General features: G+C 39.2%; 1 protein-coding gene across 1 annotated transcript in view; it reads right to left on the reverse strand.

Annotated features, from left to right (window-relative positions):
• Nucleotides 1-6589: 6589 nt before the first annotated feature.
• Nucleotides 6590-26799, reverse strand: part of LOC119646644 (ras-related protein Rab-3) — a 33797-nt gene continuing 13587 nt past the window's right edge. The window contains exons 2-5 of the mRNA XM_038047157.1: nucleotides 12979-13203; nucleotides 7766-7884; nucleotides 7507-7678; nucleotides 6590-7399 (exon numbers count right to left, since the gene is read on the reverse strand). Of these exons, the coding sequence (XP_037903085.1) occupies nucleotides 7253-7399; nucleotides 7507-7678; nucleotides 7766-7884; nucleotides 12979-13203 (663 nt within the window). The 3' untranslated portion in view covers nucleotides 6590-7252. The remainder of the gene's footprint in view (nucleotides 7400-7506; nucleotides 7679-7765; nucleotides 7885-12978; nucleotides 13204-26799) is intronic.

The raw sequence follows: 26799 nt of genomic DNA on the forward strand, positions 1-26799 counted from the left end.
TGTGATGGAAGAAGAGTTTTATTATTATCATGAACAAAAAGAAAGATTTTTAGAGCCTCTCTGCAAACGAGCTCTCTGTTATCGCAATGATGCCGTCATTATTGGATGTGACGTTTGTCTTGCAATATTGGTTCAACAATTTTTGAAATCGATGTAGCTTCCCATCTTATAGCAAAACTTCTTGACATTGAACGGTGATTGGTTCGTGCATAATAACTTCAAAATTATAACAATGCCACAACTACTATTGATAATAAAAAAAAATAAAACAAAGTAAAAAACTTCCAACTTCTAGCATCTGGAGGTCTTTTGAAATCATCATGCAAAAGCGGGCATTTCTACTGACAGAACAGGTCAGCACGTCGGAAGTTTAAACCCTGATTTCCCCACTAACAACCTAACAACAAATGGTTCTTGTAATGATGTTTATAAAAATCGGTGGTCGTTTTACAATGCTGCAAATTTATTTGGCACTTCTTCTACGTTTGAAATGAAAATGTTCTGGGTTATATATCCCCTTCAATGGCCTTAGAAGCCACTTCGATTTGTCTTTAGTCGCAGATGCCCCGGACGATCATTTCCTCTCAACTTTAGCACAACACGGAGGCTATGGTTTCACCGGAGGTGGTTTGGTCGATAGTGGTTTGCCCGGAGGCATTGTTTTACTAGAAGGCGGTATGAGCAGAAACTGTTTTCTGCCCGAAGACAGATGTGGTTAAGAATTTAGCTGCTGCAGGTGGTGCTGACCGGAGCTTTTAAGTTGGTGCATCCTACTCGATGGCACCCTGTCGATGTTCAACCTTTTCATCGTTTTTCAAACTTCGACGAAGCCGCAGAGTGTGTGCCCCTATTCTTCTTACCGATTCCAAGTTGTTGATGAGGGATGTCAGTGCCCGTAGTTCATGGGGTTTCGCCTTTTTCCTCATGAGAATTATCAATAATCGATAGATGGAAGCTATTCTTCACTTCGGTGCCGATGATATACTTCTTTCATAAATCTTGCAGGGCTAAGGGCGACAGTGAAAAATCTGTGGGTCTTTGCATTCAGGACCTCCAGCATCTCCTCCACTTTGTCTGTATGGACAATGGTGAAAATGTCATCTACATATCTTGTCCAGAATTTTGGAAGCAGGCTTTTGGAAGTCACACCAAAATCGCATCGGATAAAAGTACAACCAAGGCCATCAAACTGAAAAAAAAAACAAGAATTTTGGATAATCAGATTTTAAATAAAAATCTTAATCAAACATGGGCAGTCAGCCAGAATGTCTTGGATAGAATACAGTTCCAATTCAAAATTCGCTGGAGAGATCGAAGGAAGGGAAGGGGGTATGACTAACACTGTAGGCAAGATTCAGAGGGCCTTCCAATGCAAAAAGGCACGAAAACCTTAACCTTAACCTTATAGAAAAAACTAAACCATTTGATACGGACGTCGGGCAAGAAGGTTAATCCGAATAGAACAGCAATACTTCCGAACTTCGTAGTGAATAAATCCAAGCAAATTTTTGATAAACACCAAGAGGAACTATTAAACATGAGCTTAAACTTTGCATTCCAACAACTGCGCCAAGGAATTGAAAGGAACAACCCGTAATAAGGTTGCTAACATCCTCTTCTCCTATAATAAATCTTGCTTCAAGGAAATACGGACAGCGCAAAGATAAGGACAGACCATAAAGGAATTAAAAGAAAACCCAGTAATTTTTTAAAAGCGCAATTTAGTAATAGTTAAGACGACGGACTACGACTCGGCAATGTTGGAAAAACTTCGAACAAGGGTACATTTTGAATTGAGGCAAGACTCTTTACCGGATTCAATTGAACGGGTGGAAAAAGTATTAAAGGAATGCTGCTATATAATCGAGAATAATCCAGCCAAACTTAGAATGCCCCGTACTGCCAAGAATAAAGGGTCTACCTAAGATTTACAAACCTGGCAGCCAACTCCGAGAAATTATAATAGTTACAAACTCATCTACACAAAATATTGCCAAGTGGCTTTAAAGAACTGTAGGGATTACCCGCAACAAATATAGAATAGAGAGGATCCCATCAGGAAACTAAAGAACATGGAATCGGATGAGGGATTACTGACATTCGTCGTGGGAGGCCTTGTTTCCAAGCATCCCGTTCAAGGAGGCGCTTCTTTATCTGGAGGAGTCGGTACTAAGTAGTAAAAATCCCTAATTCTTGGCATGGAAAAGAGAAACAGGGATGCTCATGAAACTTGGGGGATATTCATGATACAGCTACCTGACATTTAAAAGGAAGTTGTAAACAGGAACAAGAGGGGTGGCAATGAGGTATACTCTGATTTCCCTTTTGAGTAACATATTCATGAACAAGATTGAGAATGATTTACATTCCAAAGCCTACTCCCAAAAAAACTGGGCAAGGTATGTAGATGACATTTTCACCATTGCCCATAAAGACAAAGTGGAGGAGATGCTAGAGTTCTGAATAAGTTAAATCAGAACTTAAGATTCACAGTGAAGAATTCCCGAGAAATACAGGCACTGACATTCCTCATTAAAGGCGTCATCCGATGTGTCGGATCCGCGGAATCGAATTTTTTTTTGGCATCAATTGTATCTAGATATAGTGTAGAATATATGGGCAAAGCGATTTTTTGATATTCTGAGTTGTCCGGAAATTATAGTGTTAAACACGTGATAAGTCACATGTCAGATTTATGTCGATCGTCGTAATAAAGCTCATATTTATCGGTCCGAATGACCTCGCTAAAAGGACAAGAATTGAAGCCAAGGCTGTATATGTGTTTTTGAAGAAACCTAAAGTTTATGGACTAAGTACAGCAGATTAATGATCAGTTAAGGTTTTATGGCTAAAAATCGCATTCTACTTTTTAAATGCGTTTTTCTCGAAACTACCTGTTGAAAACCGGCTGTCACCATAGCCCAAAATCTATCCTTTGAAATTTTCACGACATATTCAAAACATCTTTCTACGGTCCGCAAACTAGGATAATTTCAATTCATTCGATAATTTTTTTTTTAATTCATTCATATGAAAAAACACCAAAATTCACAAAAAAAAAGTTTAACACGGCACCAAAAATTTAGCTTTTAATATTTTTTAATAATCCTAGTTTGCGGGCTGTAGTTAAGTCTGCACGTTAAAATGCCGTTTACTTTTTTCTTTAAGATGATCGCAGCACCCTTTAGCGTGGCAGGAGAAAAATTCATTTTTTTGGATATGGATTTATAAATTGCTCTGTATTACACTAACGAACTAACGGGCTGGAAAAATTACTATGCACGCTCAAGATATTAATAAATATATTAGTGAAAAATTCGTATTTGTATCTTTATCCAATTCTTCACAAAAAAATTTTAAAAAAAGCTAAAAAAAACGCCATCACACGAGATGACCCCCTTAACAACTTGGAACGGAAACGAAGAATAGGGGTGACACCCTCAGCGGCTTCATCGATGCTAAACGAACGGTGCACCAACTCAAAAGCAAGCAAGGATCGTTCTAGGACTGCAAATTAAATCAAGAATCGAGGAGAGCACGAGAAAGTAGTGGAAACGAACAAGAAGGGAGTATGGCACAAGAAGAAGGTATGGCACATTATAGAGGAAGGGCACAGCATCACATGGGACAACGTATATGTCATCAAGGAATGTGGGAACAGTAGGGAGTTAGATGCGTAAAAGACCTTGGCGATCTTACGGGAACCAGAGGGGAACAGATTAAACCACGGACAACTTGCAATCAAACCTTCTGAGAGAAGTGGCAAGTGGGAAACTGGTCAATATTATCGTCACCCAAACCCCGATGTCTAATTAAATTGTCTTATAGCAATTAAAATATTCTTGGGAAAAATTAAATATTTAAAGAATAAAATAGACCAAAAACCATGGTTGATTATGTACTGATAAAGGGTAACATTGTGCCCAAAATTCGTACACAGAAATGAAATAACACATAAACATAAAATTTTCATTCGAAAGTATATATAACAATTTATATATACTCAAAATTTTTGGAATTCCGGATATCAGAAAATAGTTTTTAAAATTAAAACGATTTCATCGGCACAGGCAACGTGACGTAATAGTGGCAAAATTTTCATTCGCCAGCATCGAACAATCGATTTTGAAAAGGGTTTTATTGCAAAATGGAATTACACTAACGGCAGTTGAGTATAAATTATTCGCCTGAAACCAGATGGAGGTTTTACAGTTTTCAAAAATTTGCCGAAAGTGAGTGAAAATGGTGTATAACTTTTTGATGGCCGACGAGAACTATCCCAGCTTTTGTAAACATCGTCAAATGAGAGAAAGCTAGAGGGATTCTACGATAGGTTTTGCGTCCCTCAAGGAAAAAATTGCCCCGAACACAGAAATGATTACCCTGTCGAAATGGTGGATGAAAAATAGAACAAGTGGACAATATAGATTGTTTCGAATCTTATTATCGTTGAGAAACTATATATACAGTATGTAATGAGGAATGGATATATGGTTACATTGACATTATCATTGCTGCAGGATTTTCCGTATTGTTTTTGCATTTTAATCTAAAATATTAACGGTAGCCGCATAATTTGCTTATTTATACCAATTTTTCCAGTTCCATTTACTTCCTATACTGAATAATTTATTTTACCCAGATTTGTCGTGGTAATGTGGTGTCACAATGGCATGGACTCTTCCTGAAGCATTTTCGGAGTTTTGTCGGGGCTCGGAGCAGAGTTTCCAATAGAAAAAGGAAAGGGACGGGTGCCCGAATCAATTTCCTCCTTGGCCCAGTTTTTTAACATAATTGTAATCCCGGGCCCCGATTGTCTCTCTATTAATATCTTGCATCAATTGATTCATCAGAATGGAACAAGTTACTCCTGAAATATCAGTATATCTAAACTTAAATAAAAGCACTAGGGAATAGAAAACCCACTTATTGTTTCAATTTGATTTAATCGCTAAAAAATCAGGGACATATGTACATTTAGTAGGATTTATATGGCTGTCATAAATCTGCATTAAAAACTTGCACTCCCCTCCACTTATTTACGCCATGTGGTTACCCCTAGAATAACTCACTTGGTGGCCATTCCGGGGTTTTAGATTCCATTGCACGACATAGCTAGCAATGAATTGTCACTCCTCCTCGAAGTGTGACCTATTGTCATGTCGTGTTCTACGAATTATATAAAGGAGCACTTAACATCTGCGAGCCGCTACGGTCACGCTGCTCCCAGGCCAGAGGTGAGGCAGCGTCTGACGATTTGCCTCTGCCCTGGTAAGAAACCGTAAAGCCGCCATCGCTTCACTTTTTTTGAGAAGTTTGGGTGCAAGCCCTAAGCGAGGGGTCCGTGGACCAGGAAAGAGGGAGTAAGTTGCTTCCCATTTGGTCCGGTCCTGCATTAAGTTGATGCAGACTTAGGACCCCATCATTCCTAAAACGAATATGAAGAACCTGTTCGAACAATATGCCACCAATGAAGACGCAGTGAAAGTTTTTAAAGTCTAGAAACCTTTCATGGTTATTTTTTTGGTTACGACGACATGTCTCCTCATCATATGCTTGGCCGAACTGTTATCAGAGCTCACTTTGGCATTTAGAAGCCTCTCGTGGACCGCGTGCAGTTGTTTATGTAAATCATTTTTCTCTATATTGTAAGTTCCTATTAGTTAATGGTGGGATCAACCTAACATCAGATGATTGTCCAGGGTTTCGTTCAGAACCAGAATGTTCAGCCGATATCGCTGAAATTTTCGCTTAAGTTGGATAAGCAAGCATTTTAGGAATCCTCAACAGCGTTGTCGATAAGTTTATTCACTTTTATTTTTTCTCAAATCGGCACTATTCTCGACTTATCAGACTCCACACCATTCAAGCCACCATATACTGCTCTTCTAAATCTAGTAATCGGGCATTTTGTTTCTTTTTGACGCAATGAGCTTATTTACTGCAAATTTTTCAATTTATGAATGGAAATTTCCTATCTCTTACCCTAAATTTATCTCGTTTTACGGATGTTACTCCATTTCATCATCATCATCAATGGCGCAACAGCTGATATCCGGTCTAGGCCGGCCTTAATAAGGAACTCCAGACATCCCGGTTTTGCGCCGGAGTCCACCAATTCGATATCCGTAAAAGCTGTCTGGCGTCCTGACCTACGCCATCGCTCCGTCTCAGGGAGGGTCTGCCTCGTCTTCTTTTTTTACCATAGATAGACTTTCTGGGCTGGATCATCCTTATCCATAAGGATTAAGTGACCCGCCCACCGTAACCTATTGAGCCGGATCTTATCCACAACCTGACGATCATGTTATCGCTCATAGATTTCGTCGTTATGTAGATGGCCAAAAATTGTTCGGAGGATTCTTCTTTCTAAGAACCCATGTCTCCGAGGAATACATGAGGAGTGGCAAAATTATAGTCTTGTACAGTAAGAGCTTTGACCCTATGGTGAGACGTTTCGAGCGGAACAGTTTTTGTAAGCTGAAATAGGATCTGTTGGTTGCCAATAACCGTGCGCGGATTTCATCATTGTTGCTCCATTTGGTGAACCTATAATCTAACCATAGACAGGACGAATTCAAACAGAGGGTGTTATATTTATACTTCGTTCCACTGAAATTCTATTTATTAAAAACTCAATAAATTTAGGATGTGTGATGAAATGTAGGAGTAACATTAATTACAATTTAAAGTAATAACTTTTATACACATTAAATTGTTGCTCAAAATGCAACAAATGTTATTTTTTGTCTTTTTCATTTCATTTTCATCATTTATAATTACTACACATTAGATAATATGATAACGATTTCTAGCTTTCCTACGTGAAAACCGCCATTCCTTCGTCATTGCAAAGCCCGTCGGCTAGATATTCCTTGTCCTGTAATAGAGTTCTGTTTATAACATGCGTAAATAGTGTTGCACCTTAAGACAATTTAATTTATTGTTCTTTAGTTGTCCCCGCCTCCTTCGAAATTCCTCGCAAAATTGACAGATCAGCAACAAATCAATGGAAATGAAGGACGAATGAGACTTCCCAACTTATAGAGTACAGTGTCTAGTTGAACTGATTGCTACATCGACAATAATATGATCCACTTATAGTTTGTTCTTAGCAAAAGCCAAATTTCAAGATGAACAGAATTGTTTTAGTGTTTATAATGTTTTTCTCTTTCTTATGTTGATTTATATGTAGGTACATTTTGTGTGTGTAAACGAGTGGCAAAACTTGTACGGCCATTATTCGTCGATCTCAACAATTGCAGTTAGCGTTTGGTGCGTCCTGAGGTTGGTCTGTCAGCCGCTGACCTTTCGGTCCGCCAGCAACCAAGGATGGATCCGAGTCTAAGCTTTCCGACATTTTATCGCAAATGATGTCCACCAGTCTTTCGAATACCGCCTGGAATTTAAGTCCAATCATTAATTATTCAAGTTTCTTGCAAAGGACAATAAGGAAGGGAGGATCACCCAAACCTAGTTTGCGGCTGGAATCTCTGCGTTACTTACTTTCACGTTAACATTTTCTTTCGCTGAAGTTTCGAAGAATTCGACACCCAATTGGTCAGCTAATTGTTTGCCACGTTCAAATGAGATCACACGCTCGTCCTCCATATCACATTTGTTTCCTACGAGAATAACTTGGGCGTTATCCCAAGAATAGGTTTTTATTTGCGTTACCCTGGAAGAAGGTGAAAAGGTTACGTTCTTATTGTTCTCTATCTATATTCTACATTTTTCACTAAGAATAAAGAAAACCGATACTCACCAATCTTGTACGGAATTGAAGCTCTCTTCGTTTGTGATATCATACATTAAGATGAAACCCATCGCTCCCCTATAGTATGCAGTTGTGATTGTTCTATATCGTTCTTGACCGGCTGTGTCCTGTAATTTATCAGAAGTTAATATATTTATGGAGCCTGTACTCTGACCAGGGGAGCTTTCAGAATTCAATTGGAATCACTGAATCGAATTTATTCAAAAGGATGGCTGAGGTTGTCGTAAAAGGCGAGTGAAACAATTTTCTTCGGATAGGGACTGATCTCTATATGTGGCTATATGGAAGAATTACGTGAAAAATAGCCGCCATTGCTACTCAAAATCTTTAAATTTTTAACAATTCATGTCTACATAGTGCCATCGGGGTATCCTGGCCTAAGACAACAACTAATGAAAGACGTTTTCGGCATACGGATCAAAAAACCGTGGACATGTTGATAAGAAAGCGGAAGTGACAGTGGGTAGGTCATACATTGAGAAAGGGGAACAACTTTATTGCAGGTTATCCCATGCAATAGAATCAACTATCCCAGGTTTACTGACAAGTGGGTCGCCTTAGAACTATATGACATAGAACAGTGGAGGTGGAGTGCAACCTTCTCGAAATAACACGGGATAGAGCACATTGCTGGGAATCGACAGCGATGGCGCGTGAGTGGAGCTAAGAATAACATATATACTTAACCACAGAAACCCCTAGCTTTTCAAAATCATCTTTTGTTGTGGCACCGAAAAACTAAAGACTTCAATGCGCAAGAGGCGGGCTGATTCCTTTGTCACAACTTGGGCGAAAATCATAGGCTTCTAGTTGCGCCTTCAGGCTACTTCCATGATCTCCGTCGAGTAGAGAAGCGACTTCACAGGCAGAAAAAGGAAGTCTGGGAGAACCTACAAGTCTGAGAACTCAAAAAGCATAGGAAGCAACCACAACAGACGCATGATTTTCGCCAACAAATCAGCAGGATGAAGCCATATATATCTCCATGCGCATCCTGTCGAAACAAAGCGGAAAATCTGTTTGTCGTCCGTATAGGCATATTGGAGGGATAGGTTAAATATTTTGATTAACTGCTCAACAACCAGAATATCGGCGAGTAAAAGGCCTGCCAACTGAAAACCACGACAAATGCTGCTACCAACAAGCATGGAAGAAACAATTGGAATTGATGAAATTGCAAAGACGACCAACTACACCAAGTGGTTGATCAACTTATTCTCAAGTTGTGAAACAACGGCAAAGAGGTATAATTCGTCCCATACATAAAAAGGAGATATCGTGCAGTGTGCCACTTATAGCGGTATTGCGTTGCTGAGTACCATCTATAAGATACTCGTATTCTATACTGCTAGGCAAGATAACGCCATATGCCCAAAGATCATAGACCCATATCAAAGAGGCTTCAATTCAGGCAAATCAGCAGCAGATCAGATTTTTCTCTATGCGGCAGCGATAGAAAAATTGTTGGAATATGGCCATTACTGAGTCCAAGGCAGCTCATGATAGCATAGCCAGGATAAAAGTGTAAACGACCATGTGGGAATTCGACATCCCAACGAAGACTGACTAAGCTGATCCTGGCCAATGTACGAAGTCAAATAAAAGCAGCAGGATCACTCTCGAGGTCATTCAACATCAACAATGGTTTACGACAAGGGGATGCCCTATTGTCCATCCTGGAAGAAGTGATGCTAATGTACTATCCTCTTCAAGTCCACCCAATTACTGGCCTACGCTGACGATATTGACATCCAACAAAAAGATATGTACTAAACTGCCTGGTCTGCACTGCATATTAATGAAGACAAGACGAAATATATGGTGGCAACGCCAGCACTGAAAACTAAAGAAGCAACAATATTAGAAGACACTGATCCAATAAAAATAATACAGATAGGAGCCTACAACTTTGAGATCGTTGATAATTTCTCCTATCTAGGGTCGAAACTTTCAGTTGCGAGAGAAGACATTTTGGTCCCCTACAAGAGTATGGACGGTTCCATAGCTCATATAACAACGAAGGTTATACTACGACCGTCTGGTTGTGGATAACATTCGGTTCAATAGATTGCGATGGGCGGGTCACTTAATCCATATGGCTGAGAATGGTCCAGCCCGGAAGATAGGGGTAGAAAAAGAAGACGAGGCAGAACCTGCCTCAGGTGGAGTGATTGCATAGCCCAAAACGCCAGACAACTTTTAGAGATAACGAATTGGTGGACGTCAGTGCAAAACTAGGATGTCTGGTGTTCCTTACTAAGGCAGACGTAGACCGGATACCGATTATTGCGCCGTTGATGTTGATAATGAGTCTTGATTCGATATTTTTTTGATCCATAGATGTCGATTTTTCATCTTCGGTTTCGATCGCAGGGCAAAAGCGATCAAACGCCGCCACGCACATTTACTCTGCGGAGCAACGTGACCAAAAACGGCTACGGATCTTGTCTGATGCGTCCATATGATGCCGGCTCCATATGTTTGGTACGTTCCGCAAACTCCAAACTTCTAAAAACGTTTGTCGAACCGCTTTCAACACGTTAGCAAATGCGTTAGTTTTTCTGAGCAGGCAAGCAAATTCCCTTTGAATTGTCCAAGAAACCGACACTTGATCGGGTCGGCGCTTACAAACCTATACAAACCAGATACTCTACTCGTCACTTCTGAATTTACAATGGCTTGTTGAAGTTCCTCTTTAACCTGGCCCCCAAGAAAGTGATCCGTGATAAGGTAAATGTAAGAGGTACGATACTCTTTACTCGAGCAGGCGGCGCGAGATCAACCAACCAACAACATCAAACCGCACTGGTCAAACGGAAGAATAAAGATAGGAGACTACAACTTTGAGACCGTTGATAATTTCTCCTATCTAGGGTCGAAAATCACAACCGATAACAGCTACGATGATGAAATCCGCGCACGGGTGTTGTCAGCCAACAGAGTCTATTTCAACTTACAAAAACTGTTCCCCTCGAAACGTCTCACCATAGGGTCAAAGCTCTTACTATACAAGACAATGATCTTGCCAGTCCTCATGTATTCATCGGAGACTTGGGTTCTTAGCAAGAAAAATTGCGAACTCTTGGCCGCGTTCGAGAGAAAAGCCTCCGAAGAATTTTTGGCCCCCTATATGAGGATGGACGATTCCGTAGCCTATATAACGACGAAATCTATGAGCGATACCATGACCGTCAGGTTCTGGATAAAATCCGACTTAATAGGTTACGGTGGGCGGGTCACTTAATCCGTATGGATGAGGATGATCCAGCCCGGAAAGTCTATAAGGACAATATCGATGGTAGAAAGGGAAGACGAGGCAGACCTTGCTTTTAGCTTCTAGGGATATCGAATTGGTGGACCTCGGCGTCAGGCGACAGGCCCAGACGGGATACCGGTTGTTGCACCGTTGATGATGATTTTGAAGTTTGGCAAATATGTGGATTCGGTATTAAATTCAAAACCCGAGAAGGTTCTGAATTATATTCATCGAAACCGCCAAGATTCCAACCTTGGCTAGTTTCAGGTAAGATACATACATATTTTGCTTTGGGATAGACTGGTTCTGAGGTTGCCATCTGTTTAATGGAGGCCGTGCTGATTTAAGGAGCAACTTATTCCTTCGGTGGACGAACCACTCTTTTTCTTGACCGAGTATACAATACTTTTACAAATGTTTTCGGCTGATCGATTTTGATCGCAGAGCAGAGGCGGTCTTATCAGACACTGCCTCAAGCCTCTGGTCTGCAAAGCAGCGGGATCGAAAGCGTCTGCTTACTGATATTTATTCAATGATTACCAAAAATTAAATTTTATGAAAGCTAGTGATCTCGAACATCAGTACCACACACTGCCACGCCGTTGAGCAGGTGGAGGGAACAACGAAATCACCAGGCTTGTAGCCTTGGTTTTAACTAAGCTACATACACGTTTTCGTTTTGGGTAGAGAGGCTCTGACCTCCAATACCAAAAAAAGTGCATGTACTAAGCGTCAAACGCAGACGTTTTCTGTAATTTTCCAATTTTCTTCACTTTTCTTTCCATAAGAACCTTCTACAACGTTTTCGGAAACTTTAAGAAAGATTAATCAAATCGGCAAAACCGTTCTCAAGTTATGGCATGATAAAAGGAAATAAGGCTTCATTTTTATATATAAAGATTGAAAGGAAACTGCAGCCTTTCACAAGAAATGCGGTTGATAAATATCAGGGGGGATTTCAGCGATACAAATCAATGGTTGAGCATATTTTCTTGGTGAAAAAATACTTAAAAAAGCTGGGAGGACAACATTGATGTATATGAAATATTCGTGGCCTTTAAATAGGCGCAAGTCAGTATAGACCGATCTGTACTGTCTGAAGTTGCAACTTGTTTGCACTGATGAAGGGAACAAGTGGTTCCCGAAATATCGGTATTTGCAAGAATAAAATACCCACACCAACGAAAAAGAAACAACAAGTTTTTATTACTTCAATTAGTTTGGTTCATCAGAAAGGCGATGAATCAACTAACAAAATGTTTCGGAACAGATTCCGTACTGAAGGAAACCGATGAGCTAGCCTCAACATTATTCAACCTTGTCCTGGAACATGTTATCTAAAAGATCCCAGTAGAGTTAAGTGCATAATTGTAGTGAAAATCATCCTAGATAGTGGCCTTATGCAGAAAAAGCGGAGACGAAACCATGAAAGAAGTGTGACTAAAAATAAACAAAGGTAACAACTTGTAGTGAATGACCTGCTTCATATACTTAGATCCGAAAATTGCAAGAGGTCAAGAAGCAGATGATGCTTGTCCAATGGCATAAGCAAGCAAGCACAAAGCTAATAATCTACGAGACACTGATTCGGGTGATGATAAATTAGGCTGAGGAGCTGAGGTGAATCCTTAGGCAAATTTTAGGTGCAGTGATGGGAAATGGCGATCCAAATACAATATAGAATTATACTTTTTTAACGATGACCCGGAAGCTAGCATCCACAACAAAATTCGCCTGTAAGCTTTTTGGAAAGTCCTGGAAAAACCTAACACATATTGCCAGAAACCAACAGTGATGACACGTAGGCGTAATTAGCTGTATAGAGTGACCCTATACATATGTGTGTCACTGCATACAGGTTTTATTAAAGGAGAAAATTGGATTCCAATGACTTTTCTCTATATTCTTAGTAAAGAAAGAAAAAATCCTTCGGAAGTAAACTTACCCATATTTGCAGCTTCACCCTTTTATCATGTCGAAATACGGTTTTCACTTTAAAATCAATACCAACTGTCGACACAAATGCCGAAGTGAATGAGTCGTCTGCATATCGAAACAGGAAACTGGTTTTTCCAACGCTAGAGTTGCCTATTATGAGTAATTTGAACATGTAGTCAAAATTTTGATCTGCTGCATCTTTTTGCCATTTTGCATCACCGCCGGCAGCCATCTAAAATTAAATTAAAATATATTGCATGAGTATAATTCCATAAATATTATCAATAATAGTGAGAATAGCAAGGAGAATAATAATACAAATGGTTTTGGTTTCAGATAGGTTTTGTCCTACTAGAACTAGTTTTCAAATTGTTAAAAAAAACAGAGTTGACTGACGGTTTCACCAGTGGGTAGTGGCGTGTTTCCCTTGACAACGTCCCAGTCCCATGTGAATTTCATATTAACTTTTAGTTAGAAAACGGAAAGTATGATAATAACCAAGTGATTCAGTTTTCTAAAAAGGGATGATTCGAACTGCCTTCCTTGATTAGTAATGATCTAGATGGATCGTGCGGAAACTGGAAATTCAATGAGTGTATTTTACGACAATTTCAGAATTTCCAAGAATTGGGCACATTCGTTAACTAAAAGTTAATGTTGGGGCATACCACAGAATTCGTATTTTCTACCTCCCAGGAGGTGCATGAACTACCATAGAGCGATTGCATATGACAATCTCAAACACTAAAGATCACCCCCATTCTTCCAATTCTACTTTTGCCAGACCACCATTTAGCAACCCAATTCTTTATTTTCCGTGTACACGTGATTTGGGTCTTTCGGTGTGCTTCCGAAATGAAGGCAATTTCCACCCTCCATCCGTTTTTTCTTGTAGAACAGCTACAATTTCTATACTAACATGTCCATCGAGATCATACCTGCTAGAGTGAAGGTTATCTTACCTAAAGTTGTTGCCAAAATGAAATTGATTCTCACAAGCTGGGTTTTCACTATTCGTACCGTCTCCGTACCGTATACATCCGGATCTTTCTGACGTTTTATGGTGATGGTTACAGCCAACTCATCTGCGACACCTACAATTACGGTATCTTTTTGAACGGAAAACGCTGTTTTCGGTTGTGGAAGTTGTAGATTATTCCTTTAACAATCTTTTCGTATCAGTATGAATTTCGCCTGTTTCCATTGAACAGGGAATATACATTCTTTGAAGATTGTCTCAAATAGGTCTGACCATGTCTCCACGGCCATTGTTAAAGTTTCGTTGAGAATGATCTTAGCGCTTTGTTGCTGCCGATCCTCTCATATTTTTTCTCAGCTCATTCTTGGTGACTTCCAATGGCTTCTGTCAGATTGCCTCTATTTGAACTGATGGTAATATCGATTTGTACGAGAGTATGCAGTATATAGTGCTCAAATTTCACTGTTCCATTACCAATTGGGTCATTTCAGCGGTTTGTCCAAAAGCCATCGTTGTGCAGTCACACAATCAACACTCCGCAAGCATCCTTTTTACCTGCTGCTCACTAACAAACTTAATAATTCTCTCTGGTAAGGCAGTACTTATTCATGTAAAACCCACACTCAGTCACGTGCTAAAATTGACGACTAAGTTTTTTTGGAATCTATCCTTTCGTGTTCACCACTAGAGTGTTCAGCTCTGGATGTAAGATCGTCAATTGAAAAAAAATCAATCCTTCAAACCTAGAGTGTCACAGCTCCCATGGAATAAGAAAGTTTCTAACGATAAAATTAACGGGACGCCTCGTCAATGGATGCAACGAATTCATGCCAACATGCACGGACGATATCCTTCAAGACATCCACCATGAGAGCACCCTTCGGCGAAGTCCATTTAGAAGTAGGTATTCAGTGGTCCTTCCTAAAGAACGATATTCATGGCCTGTATACTAACCGCCATAACCTTTTCAGCTTTATTCTGGACTTCCGACTCCTCAACCGAAAAGGTCATTTGGTTGAGCATGCACTTCTGGTTCTGGAAACCTATGTCTTCCTCGGAATTAATCTCAAGGCTTCTACAGTAGTCTGTCTCCGGTGCTATCAGTAACAAAAAAAAAATATGGTGTCGAAAGAATGTGACAGAAAGGTACTATTGTAGATGGTGCCTTTATATCATATAAGCGTAGCCTCACCCTTTATACGATGGGCTGCAATTCCGAAAAGAAAATGAGGCTGATAACCTAAAAATCATTGAAAATCCCATCCAAAAATCAAACATTGGAATATTAACCAAACAAGGATGGTAACTGTCAGCCTGTAGAGCTGTTGGAAAATGAGATTCGGGAGGCCAACGAATGAAAGCCTCTCTTTCAAGAGATGCTGAAACATGATAAAGTGCAATGCACGATTTGAAAACTTGTGAGTTTGAGCTTCCATTTGAAGAGCTACCGAAACATTTCAACAACATGCTGTACGAATTACAAATGTTAGAGCAAAGACGTATGTTTCGGAGCTGCTACAATTTCCGATGAGCAAGACGCACGACGTGAACGCTTAGGACAGGTTCGATTAAGATTGAGAATCAGAAGCTGTATTCAATTATGGACAATGAAAAGTACGAATACAAATGCATGGAAATGTCCTCATTTATCTAATGGCTATATTTTGCTTACATATCCATTCACTTGCTGAAAATTGCACCTACCATGCCGTCATAGGCCTTAGCTATCTAACTTTTGGCTATTATTCCATCCAAATTTCACCTTTGATTCTGCTCCCCCAAATTAATTGTCTAATTTACTTTTATATCATTTCCATATCCTTCCCTACTTCGGCCAAAGTTAGCTTTTTCTCCGCAGTAGCTCTTAAGCCGCAAACATTTCCAAAACCGTCTTTCGTCTATTTTTCTAACTTTTCAATTTTGCCGGTTTTCTTTTGTTCATTATTGCAATTTCTCTGCAGTAATTATGCCAAAAGGCTTGTCTTTTCCATTTACCCGTTCCTTCTGATACCTTCCACTTCTTGGGACGCTTCCAATAACAATGACTTTCAAAATGTTTTACCATGCGAGCGATTACGTTCAATTCATTAAGCAGGTTGTTAGATTTCCTGCCATGTGGTATATGACTGTTGTCAGCTCTGCTCTTCACACTGTTTGTCGGTTTATCACCTCTCATACAGCCAGTTTTTCAGTATCCTGCCAGGTATGCTCACACCGAGTAATCCCCTTCTGCCACTTTACACTTTGCCTTATGGCCTTCTCTTCTGCTGCTTATCGGATGTTTTCTTCCGGCTTATTCTTTATTCTGTCCGTTAGCTTCTTGAGGAACAGTCTCTTCATCTGGCCACCCTTCCATTTCCTCCTGTCGATTCAGATTTTTCGATTCCATCATCCGTGCTTATAATACACTCACTTCATTTTTTTCTTCCATCATTTCATAATTTTCTCCTTCTCTTTTTGGGCCATCTCCGAATAATTTGAAGCTACGCAATCCCGCCATTGTCGCTGATTGTTACGTAATTGCTTATGTAGATGTCGAGGTCCCCATACTCAAGACCTTCGCACGTAATTCCTTATATTCGTAAGATTCCCACACATAATTTCTGTGAATCTGCATGATTGGATTGCGTAACACTAAACAAAAACCCCGTTCCATAACTTTTATACAATAAAAACGTTTAAGTTACACTTAATTATATAACATTTAGTTCCATATATTCGAATCGTGCTTATAATCGGCGCACATCATCCTAACTGGGGAATTGCCCTGACTCTCGCTGAGTATTTCAGAAAGGATATGCGAATATTTTGTTAGAAAACTACTTTGTTCCTCTTGATGCGGAACTTTTTATCGACATACTGAGCCATCTGTTATCAAGTATTTTATGATAACTAAGTTTTCACTCTATTCTTATACAATTTTGGGAACTACTAATTATTATTATTTCGAATTCAAATTGACGACCTACCTATTTTTAAGGCTTTGTGTAAAAAAAACCTTATTAAAATCGATGCAATGTCTGTCTGTATGTCTGTCTGTTACACGCACTTTTCTCCAAAATGGCAAAACCGATCCGAACGAAATTTGGTGGACAGATGGGAACTATGAAATCCCACGTATACAGCGAGTGGCATAAATTTAGGTGGAGCTTAGAGGGGGGCTCCCCATACATGCAAAGAGGCGATTCAAAAAATTTTTCACCGGATATAGTCGTGTAGGGTCTCATATGAAACGTCTCGATTAGTACTTTCCGCAACTGATATTAGTTCAGTCGTGAATTGCAAATTGCGCGAATGAGGCGTCAAAATGTACGCACTTAAAGTGAGACAGGACTCGTTTTCGGAAACTACCAAACCAACCAACCAACCAAAAAAATCAGGTTGGTGCATTTAGATGAAATCTAGGCCTCAAAATATGTCCCATTCCGATACCTGCTCAAATAAACTTACTAACAGTATATTACCAACTTTTTGAAATTACTGAAAAAAACCCTTAAATTCATCCTAGGATTACCAGCATAGAGGACAATATTTTATATATACGTGCCAAATTTCATGGAAATCTGGCCATTAACGCCAAAGTTACAGCAGTTCAAACTTAGCGACTCCGCGCGAATTAATTGCTTCCAAAGCCATGCAAATAAGATGCTAACGTCATAATTAACGGGAATAATTGACATTAGCGTGAAATATTAAAGTCGCATTCATGAAGAATCTACTTATTTGCAGCCCTTTTTAAGGTTTTGTATAAAATATTTATGTGAAATCTAATCTTCGAGAGATGTCCCCTTTCGGTATATTATCAACTTTTAGAAATTGATTAAAAAACTTGCCTTAAATTCATCCTAGGTGTGCACCGACATAGAGGACAGCCTCGTGCATACACATGCCAAGTTTCATGAAAATCCAACTATTAGTGTCAAAGTTATAGCAGTTCCAACTTATCAATTTCGTGCGAATTAACAGCATCCTAAGCCATACAAATAAGATGCTAACGTGATAATTAACGAGAATAATTGACATTCGAGTGAAATATTAAAATTCCATTCAAGAAGAATCTAATTCTCCCGAGCCTTTTTAAGGTTTTGTGTGAAACATAACGAGACGGTGTCTGTTTGTCTGTCTGTCTGTCACACCCGATTTATTCAGAAATGGCTTGACCGATTGTCACAAAAATTGGTCAGAGTGTGGATTCTACTGTTCCCTTTACATGCAGTAAGTGGCGCCATTTCTTCTTAGGTTTAAGGGGGGCTCTCCATACATGTGAATGGAGGATGCAAATTTTTTTTTCATAAAATGTGGCCATGGGGGTTATCAAATGAAAGGTCTCAATTAGTACTTTTCAAAACTGGTTCTATATTTAATATTGGGTGAAACATAAGGGAGTGAGGGCTCAAAATATAATCCCGAAAAAGTGTAACAGGTCTCGTTCTCAGAACCTACCCAACCAAAAAATTTGAAAAAAATCACAGTGGTGCATCTCTACAAAATCTAGGCCTGAAAATACATCCGGTTCCGATAACTGCACAAATAAAGTTAGTAATAGTATATTTCCACATTTTAGAAATTACCCGGCAACTCCCCTTATGTTCATTCCAGAAGTACAATCGGTATGGGTGTAATGAAGAGCATAATGCACAATTTGGTCAAGTTTGAATAAAATCCAACTATTATTAACAAAGTTATAGGGGGTCAAACTTTGCCATTTTTGTGAATTTCGTGGATTCTACAACGTGTATGACGTCATTATCACATATCAATTCATCAATACCGCGTCGAAATGAGTTCTTATGAATGGGATCACAAAGGATTATTTTATTTTAGTTTTTTAGTCATTTGTATATGAATATCTATTACTCCAACCAGACATATGTATATGTAGGTATTTAGTATGATATATGCATGCTAATGAACTTTGCGGTAGTGTCTAATTGACATAGATATATTTGTGCATATAGCTGGTTTATATTTAATATACGAACTATATATGTACATATGTATGTTTTTGTGCCCAAAGTAAATCGGAAATGTGGGTACGATTAATTTATATACGTGTATGTACAGTATTCGGTAATAGGCAATTTGTTTGTTTAGGGTGAGTATATATCTATGGCTGTAATATATACGCATGTTTTGTAGTTTGGAAAAATATGAAGGATTATGTTGGATTTGTAGCTATATACGGATAGAAAAATATGCGTTGAAGTTTCTTATATAAGATGAACACAAAACCTTTATACCCGAAGCGCAAGCTTCCGACTTGTTTTAGATTTGATGTAGGTTACATTCTTGGCATTTGCTAATAATATTAAACTCAGAGTGCGAAGCGTATGAAGGTTGACTATTATCAATACAGGGGTTTCCATGAAATGATTTATTTAAATCGTTTTCTAAAAAATAGGAGGGCAATGGAATTTTTAGCTATGTGACACGGAGCTGTCGTGCACTCGTCGCTCCTCAGCATGATTTTTCTTTTTCTTCAGCCTTTGTCCCGTTCACAAGCGGGGTCGGCTCGTCGGGATCGGTTTCGTCATTTTATTTTATAAAATGACGGATCAGGATGTAATCGCGAGGCCTTTAAATTCCCATCCAGCGTTGTTTCGGCCGGCTTTCCATTGACTTCGATTTTCAGATCAATATTGGTAAGTGAATTCTCGTTAGCAGTGAATTACGTGACCACACCATCGAAAACGCCTCTCTCGCAGTTTTTCCAGCGATCGGTGCAAACCCATATCGATCGCGGATATTCTCATTTCAGACGTGATCAAAAGCGTGTCACACCACCAGTGCAATGCAACATCTTCGTCCCCATTATCGCAAGATGCCGTTCATTGTCTTTTATAGTCGGACCAACACTCAGAACTATAGAGAGACGTGATACGTTGATTACAAAGAACACCAGTTGTGGGAATACCACTTCATCTAGGTTGCGTTAATGCCTGAAGCAATTACGTTACGAAGTTCTCCATTGGTTGATAGCATTGACTCGAGATATTTAAATCCTTGAGTTCTGGCAATGGCACCTAACCTGTCCCCCGAGATGTTTAAATCGCTCACTTCAGGCAATGGCATGCCCAGAACTGAGCGATTAAATATCTCGGGTCAATGTTATCAGCCAATGGAGAACTACGTTATGCTCCTCACATAGGGAAACACAAAACCTTTTATACCTGAAGCGTCAAAGTTTCCGGATTCCCGACTTGTTTTAAAGTGATTTGATGACAAATCAAGTCAGGAACCAAACAACAGCTATAATTTATGCTAAGTGAATAATTTAATTCTAAGGTCTACAGTGCCCTTAATACAAACAGAAAGTAACTTTACCGAAAAAATATCAAGGAAAGACGAGAGAACTAACAGAGCCACAAGGGCGAATCACTATTCTGTGTCCAATATCGAAAGTATGCATTCAGTAATATGAAATGATACACGCACTACTCAGTGTGCAAGGATACTCTGTCTATATGCGTCCTACATCGATCACATTGCAATCTGAAGGTAATAATGGGGCAAGACGCGATACTATAAATAAAACTGGTGCAAAGCATAGTATGGAAATGCAATACAACCGGGCAAAGAGCTTGGAAATGAAACTTCATCCAATTAAGTTCATCGGATTCTCAAGGTATACGTATCCTGGTGCCCGAGTTCTATTTACAGAATACAAGGTAGGAAATATTTATTTTTACGGAACGGAAGAATACCATCAGCTGTGGGAAGTGTATAGCTTTCTCATTGCCTTACATAATATAGTTTAATATCTCCTGGAAGGAGAGGGATTTGCTTGATTTGGTGAATACATGACACCCTGGCCAACACCTTTTATCTGCGAATTGATTAATCGTGTAAGTCTTTTCGGCTGTTCTCCGGGGAATAATGCCTGTTTATTTTCGGTGAATAATGAGCGCCAATTTCCTCCATTCCTGGGAAAGTATTGATTGAATTGCGACTAGTATGAGCGATAGATATTGAATGACTAATAGAAAGTGTGGGTGCTTTTATCAGGATATAAATAAGTTCCACTGAATTATAAAAGCAAAAGTTGAAGATAATATCAAGGACAATTCAAAATATTGTTTATTCCAGATTTACATTTAATACAAATTGCTGGTCATTATGAGCGGTTATTGGCCTTGTAGGAGCATTATTACAGCGATAAAAACAAAACCATTTTTCGCAGAGTTTCTATAACGCTTCCCATCTTTAGTCAGCTGGCCACCTATAGATTATCATTCGGAGTATGTAAGTAAATAACTACTTTGATTAAGTAAACATTTCGTGACCTTTAAGCCATCTGAATTATCAGGCCAACAAGTATTAACAATTACTTTAACCGTGTACATGTTTACTGTGGATATACAAATTACTCCAATTTTTTATTTGCACGAAATGCCAATAGTTCAATTTTGGAGTGACAGCTTGTCACACGGTCTGCTGGCAGCAAATATTACTCATTTAAGGCTATACGCAGTGACATTCCCTTGCAATGTTATTGTAAATTTATCAAGGATTGTGATTTATCAACAACATTTTCAAATTACTCTTCTAGATCAACACATTTGTTAAAACCATATGCACTTATAGTTAAAAGTCATATTTCTAGGCACTACTATAATAATTTCATGGCTACGCGTCCAGGATGCAAATTGAAATCCAAAAGAAGTTTATATGCTCAGGTATATTTGTATCATATAATATAAATTTCATGAACAGTTAGGGGATGAAAATCAATGCGCAAATGTGCAAAACAGTTATATGTATTATATTTCAAGTTGGCTTGGTGTATGCTAACAGGGACTTGAGAACGAACGGAAGAGATTTCCAAAAGAGGATAGCCGTGGGCACATCCTTCATAAGAAATGTGTCAGATATGTGGGTATTTACAGAAATATGAAAGTGCCGACTCACTACGCACCAAAAGATTTTAGTAAGTACCGTTATCTGCTAATATTTCAAGAGAAAATGCATAGAGACGAATACTTTTTTGATATGTAATACTGGCGTCTACTTTATGTTTTTGGTTTATCTTAATAACAATGGAGTTAAGCGCTTATTTTTGATTTTATTTCTAAAGAAAAGAAAATAGAGAAAAAATTCCGACATGAACTGAACATTCTGTTTTTTATTTAGTTTTGAAAATCCTAAGTTAATCACGGAAAAGGTAAAGAGATGATTACTTTTTTGACACACTGTATGTGTGTTTTATCTGCTTCACTAACCGCTACTAACTTAACTGCTACTCACATAAAGATATTAGTACCTTTAAAAGGAAATGTCTACAGGCTGGTGGCACACAGCTCAATAAAATGGCTGCGGCGGACTATGAGAATTATGTAATTAATGGGGTGGACTATGCAATTCTTACTATACGGAGAGTTGTCATGGTTATCCTAGGATTGATTCATACTTTATTGTGCGAAAGCTCTCATTGCAGGCTTTATTCATCCTAAAGCTAATAGCTTTGGAACGTGACTATTGGGGCTCCGGAATTTGGCGGATATTCCAGAGCGATGATAGTAAAATGTAAAGAAAGGATTCTTATACTGATAGTTGCGAAATGTTAGTTACCATCCACTCAACAATTTCTGATTTTTGTTGACTATCATAAATTTGTTTCATGTGAACTGATACGACTGTTTGACCCCATCTCATTTGTTTCAAGGGATAAGAGAGTTGGGGTTTTCCAGTTTCACTTCAAGTTATTTTAACTGAATCAAAGAAGAGATTTGTCAAAACAATGCAATTAGTTTCGGACATTTAAACAGAGGAATTACAAATTTTTAACGGATCACTCATATTGAGATGAAAAACCGCCTAATTGTTCAACCTAGCTGGCTACAGCAGAACTATTGTTTTTAAGATTTTGTGTAAAACAAAACTTTATTAAAATCAATTCACTGTCTGTCTGTCACACGCAATTTTCTTTAAATTCTCCAACGAAATTCCATGGACAGATGAGAACTATAAAATCTCACGCATACAGTGAGCGACTTAAATTTATGTGGAGTCTAAAGGAGGCTCCCCATACATGCAAACGAGGGATTTAAATTTTAAATGGGATTTTTAACTATGTACACGCGGAACTGTCATGCATTCATCGCTCCTCACATAGGGAAACACAAAACTTTTTATACCTGAAATCTCAAGCTTCCGGTTTCTCGACTTGTTTTGTTTTGGGATTGAGGGAGTTCTGAGTCCGTCATGATGACGGACCGCATCAAAGAGAGACACTTTTTTTCGCTTTTTGGTTCACTAGGTGGTTTTTCGTCTCAATTGGATTTGGCGCGTTGGCGGATCTATTTCAGTAAGCGATTAACAACTAAGAACTACAGGCTGCTCCCAGGGCAGGAGAGAGACAATTTCTCTGCAAATTGGTCTGGTCCGCTATCAAGCTAGTGGTGGAATTAATACATCTTAATCCCAAAGCAAAAGAGAATTGATTATTTAATATTATGTATCCGACAGAGATGTTAAGAATGATGTCCTTTTCCGAATGATCGCCCAGACAGTGAATTCTCAGGCAAAGATGAAATCATTAAAAATTGATGTAATGATATACATTAGGGTGGGTAACGACGAAGATGATGGACAATCTAGCGTATCTTCAAATTCTCTCTATTTTCTCACTAAAGATCAAATTAAATGGAATCCAATACCAAATGCCATCCAGTGCTAAAATGCAGCTCATAATATTGTGCGTCTCCATCATTCAGTTCCTTTATAACTAATGTCAAAATCGACAATTCCTTGAAAAAGTAATAATCGAAACCTTTGGTTTGATATCCCAAAGGGCTATATTTGATCTCAGGCTCGAATCTTGGCCACGGTCATGGACGCTTGGGATTGTCTAAAGCGGATAGGATAGTACAATGGTCATACTGAAGGCCTGAGTACAGGAAGTTATAATTCATAGTTCTAACATATCCACAAAATTTTGTCATTAGGTGCAACGACTTCACGGGAGAGGAAGTCAGGGAGCTCTCAGACGCAGAAATTGAAGCAGAGAAACAGTGTTGGGAGATGGATGAGCTGTTTGAGATCACGTTCATGGTTTGTTGAAATGAGCTTCAGCTTCTTTCAGGACATCCCGAGAACTCTGCACTCATCCTCTACTGTTTTCAGCCATGCGATCCTAGGGCGACTTACTCATCATCTTGGGATAAGGCATTCCACTATATGGCTTAGTTAGCGATGGAGTTATTGCCCTTCCTTAATGTGTAACCTATCTAGTGTCCACCTTCTCACTAACCTGAGTTCGAAATAGCATCAGACCAACGTAACCCGATTCCACGTGTTGACGAAGGCTTGGAGCTTTTGAGTGCTGGTCACTTTCTAGGTGCAATTCTCATAAAACTGCAAAAAGTCTCAACTTGATCTTAGGGCTGAGATAACTGCATTTCACAATTTTGGACAAAGTAGCGAAGGCGGATCTAGTAATATTAATGCATTGAGCGAGGTCCAGTTCGTTGCCACCGTCGAAATAAAATACGCTTCGAGATATACAAACTGATTAACGGTTTTGATGCTCTGCCCATTAATGCAGATAGGGTGAGTGCGATCACCAATCATACTTCTCTCTAAATTCAGAACCATTTGGATAAGCGATAAAATCAGTGGAAATGATTGGACGGTTTGGACCACAGCATTGAAGAAGGGGAAAAGTGGTTTCCGAAATATGAGTATATGCGTATTAAAATAAAATAATAGCAAAAATTAAAAGCCGACTAGCTTTTTTCAGTAGCCGAAAGTTGTTACTGAGGTTCCCGTCCTTATCCCTAGCATGGATAACGTTTCCATAGTAAATTAAAAGTTCGAAATCAGCAAGTTGCTACCCCACAGATTTCTATCCCTTTGAGTCGTCACTAACTCAGTGGAGTAAAAATGTAATAAAAATAATAACGATTACTATTGGGGGCACCTACTGCTTGAGACGTGTGAATGCTACGCGACCATCCAGACTATAGTGACTCGTCCCTCCGACTTTCTCAAACGGACTTGGTGCCGTTTTTGATGGGGTTTTTCTTATGCTTGCAAGGCAATAAAGGGCGGAAGCGTTTCAAATCGGAGAGAGAAAACTCGAAGGCAATAGCCAAAGTCAACGACTACCGAAGCAGTGAAACTGGTTTTAATCAATGCAAAGAGGTAAAGCTTTAAAAGGAAACGCAAAAGCGAAAAAGAAGAACTGATTATCATCTACAAAAGAATAATGTGATGATATACGATGTACCCTGAATTTTCCGGAAGACCAAAACCGCTCCAAGTTGATGGATCTTGGAGAAAACGTTAGCTGAATCGGAGGCTTCCGAAAGAGAGATTTCATGATGAGGAGACTGAGGAAGTTGCGATGAAGGAAAACATCCGTGATGCTTTGAAAAGTAGTTCGAATTATAGGAGTTTGCAGTGAAGAGACTCAAGAGGGTGTGTGGTGGCACACAAACAGCAACCATCATTTTACTAGTAGAAGAAGCGCTCAAACTGCGGATGACAGACCCATTTTTCGACTCAGAGAATAGACGTCGCGTAGGCGCTGTTTCACATGCCAACGGTAACATGAATCGGCAACAGCTATAGGTCAAAAAGGTGAAGGCGGGTTTTGGAAGGAAAGAAGCACTTCATTGTCGGTATGTCGTAGGCGGTTGGAAATGCCTAGTACTCAGAAGAACCTTGAATGGAATTAAGAAATAAGGTTAAAATAAATCAACTTCAATCATTGCCCCACAGGCCGGTCATCTGTGAGAAGGACATCACGTGGTTATAATTATATTATTATTATAATTTATGATTCCTATCATATCGCAGGGGATCATGGGAAAATAGGTAGCTGGCAAGGTGGCGATATAGGATTATTTTCTTTTGGGTAAAACTCCTACGGTAACTAAAAGAGATGCGGAGACTTACTGGAAAACCGGTGATAATAAAGCTTTCTAAAAAGGTCCTCAGCTGTAATCGGTTTATTAGCGTTTTGGGGATATACAGGGTAGAAGGAGTTTTTCCTCGCTCGGTGGAATATCCAGATGCTCGTTTTATTTCTAAAGCCAAAAATACGTAAATGGGAGGCTCATTCACATACCTGCCAATCTACCATATACTCACGATAGGGGCCACCCCCTAGATGTTCATCTCTAATAGACGTTTACCTATCATCGGATATAGGGGTGGGACCTAATGATCGAGGGAATTGGTGAACTTGACCTAGAGGAACAAAAGATGGAAGTAGCCTTCATAACCGAAGAAAACGGAATGTAATTAGCATTCGGGTTCATAGTCATTTCATCAGTTTGAAATCGATTAAAAACTACCTAGTGATGATGATTGTAACGCAGCTCAGTTTCAAGAAACTCTGAATTATGCGTAAGTGAACTCTGCAATGTCGAAGGCTCGACATATAGCTATTGATTATTCGTAGCCTGAGAGGTTAATTCTTTATATGCGACATCATATAGAAGGAAACACTAGCGTGTGAGAGAATTCGAAAGAGAGTAGATATAATCTACCGTACAGTGACGCTAAGGGTGTGCTGTCGTTTCAGGGCAATCTCAGATAAAGCAGCATGTATTATTGCAGGAATGATCCTGATGGATCTTCTGATAAGTAAGGTGCAGTCTGTATAAAAAAAGAGAGTAAATTACCTAAGGAACGTTGAAGAGCGTCGTATTGTAAGAGCTGAAATTTAACCGCTGTGTAAAGACCAGTTCATATAATGGAATCCCGATGATTCGTCCTGCCAAGGGGCTGACGGCGGTACGAATTTCATACCTACAATGAAAACTGTCAAAACATGAGAATCAACATTTTAAGCTTGAGAGCCCTTTCTTTCGAGCCGGTCACATATTAGTATATGTTAAATAT

Source organism: Hermetia illucens, chromosome 1 (genome assembly GCF_905115235.1).
Source record: "Hermetia illucens chromosome 1, iHerIll2.2.curated.20191125, whole genome shotgun sequence".
Taxonomy (NCBI): domain Eukaryota; kingdom Metazoa; phylum Arthropoda; class Insecta; order Diptera; family Stratiomyidae; genus Hermetia; species Hermetia illucens.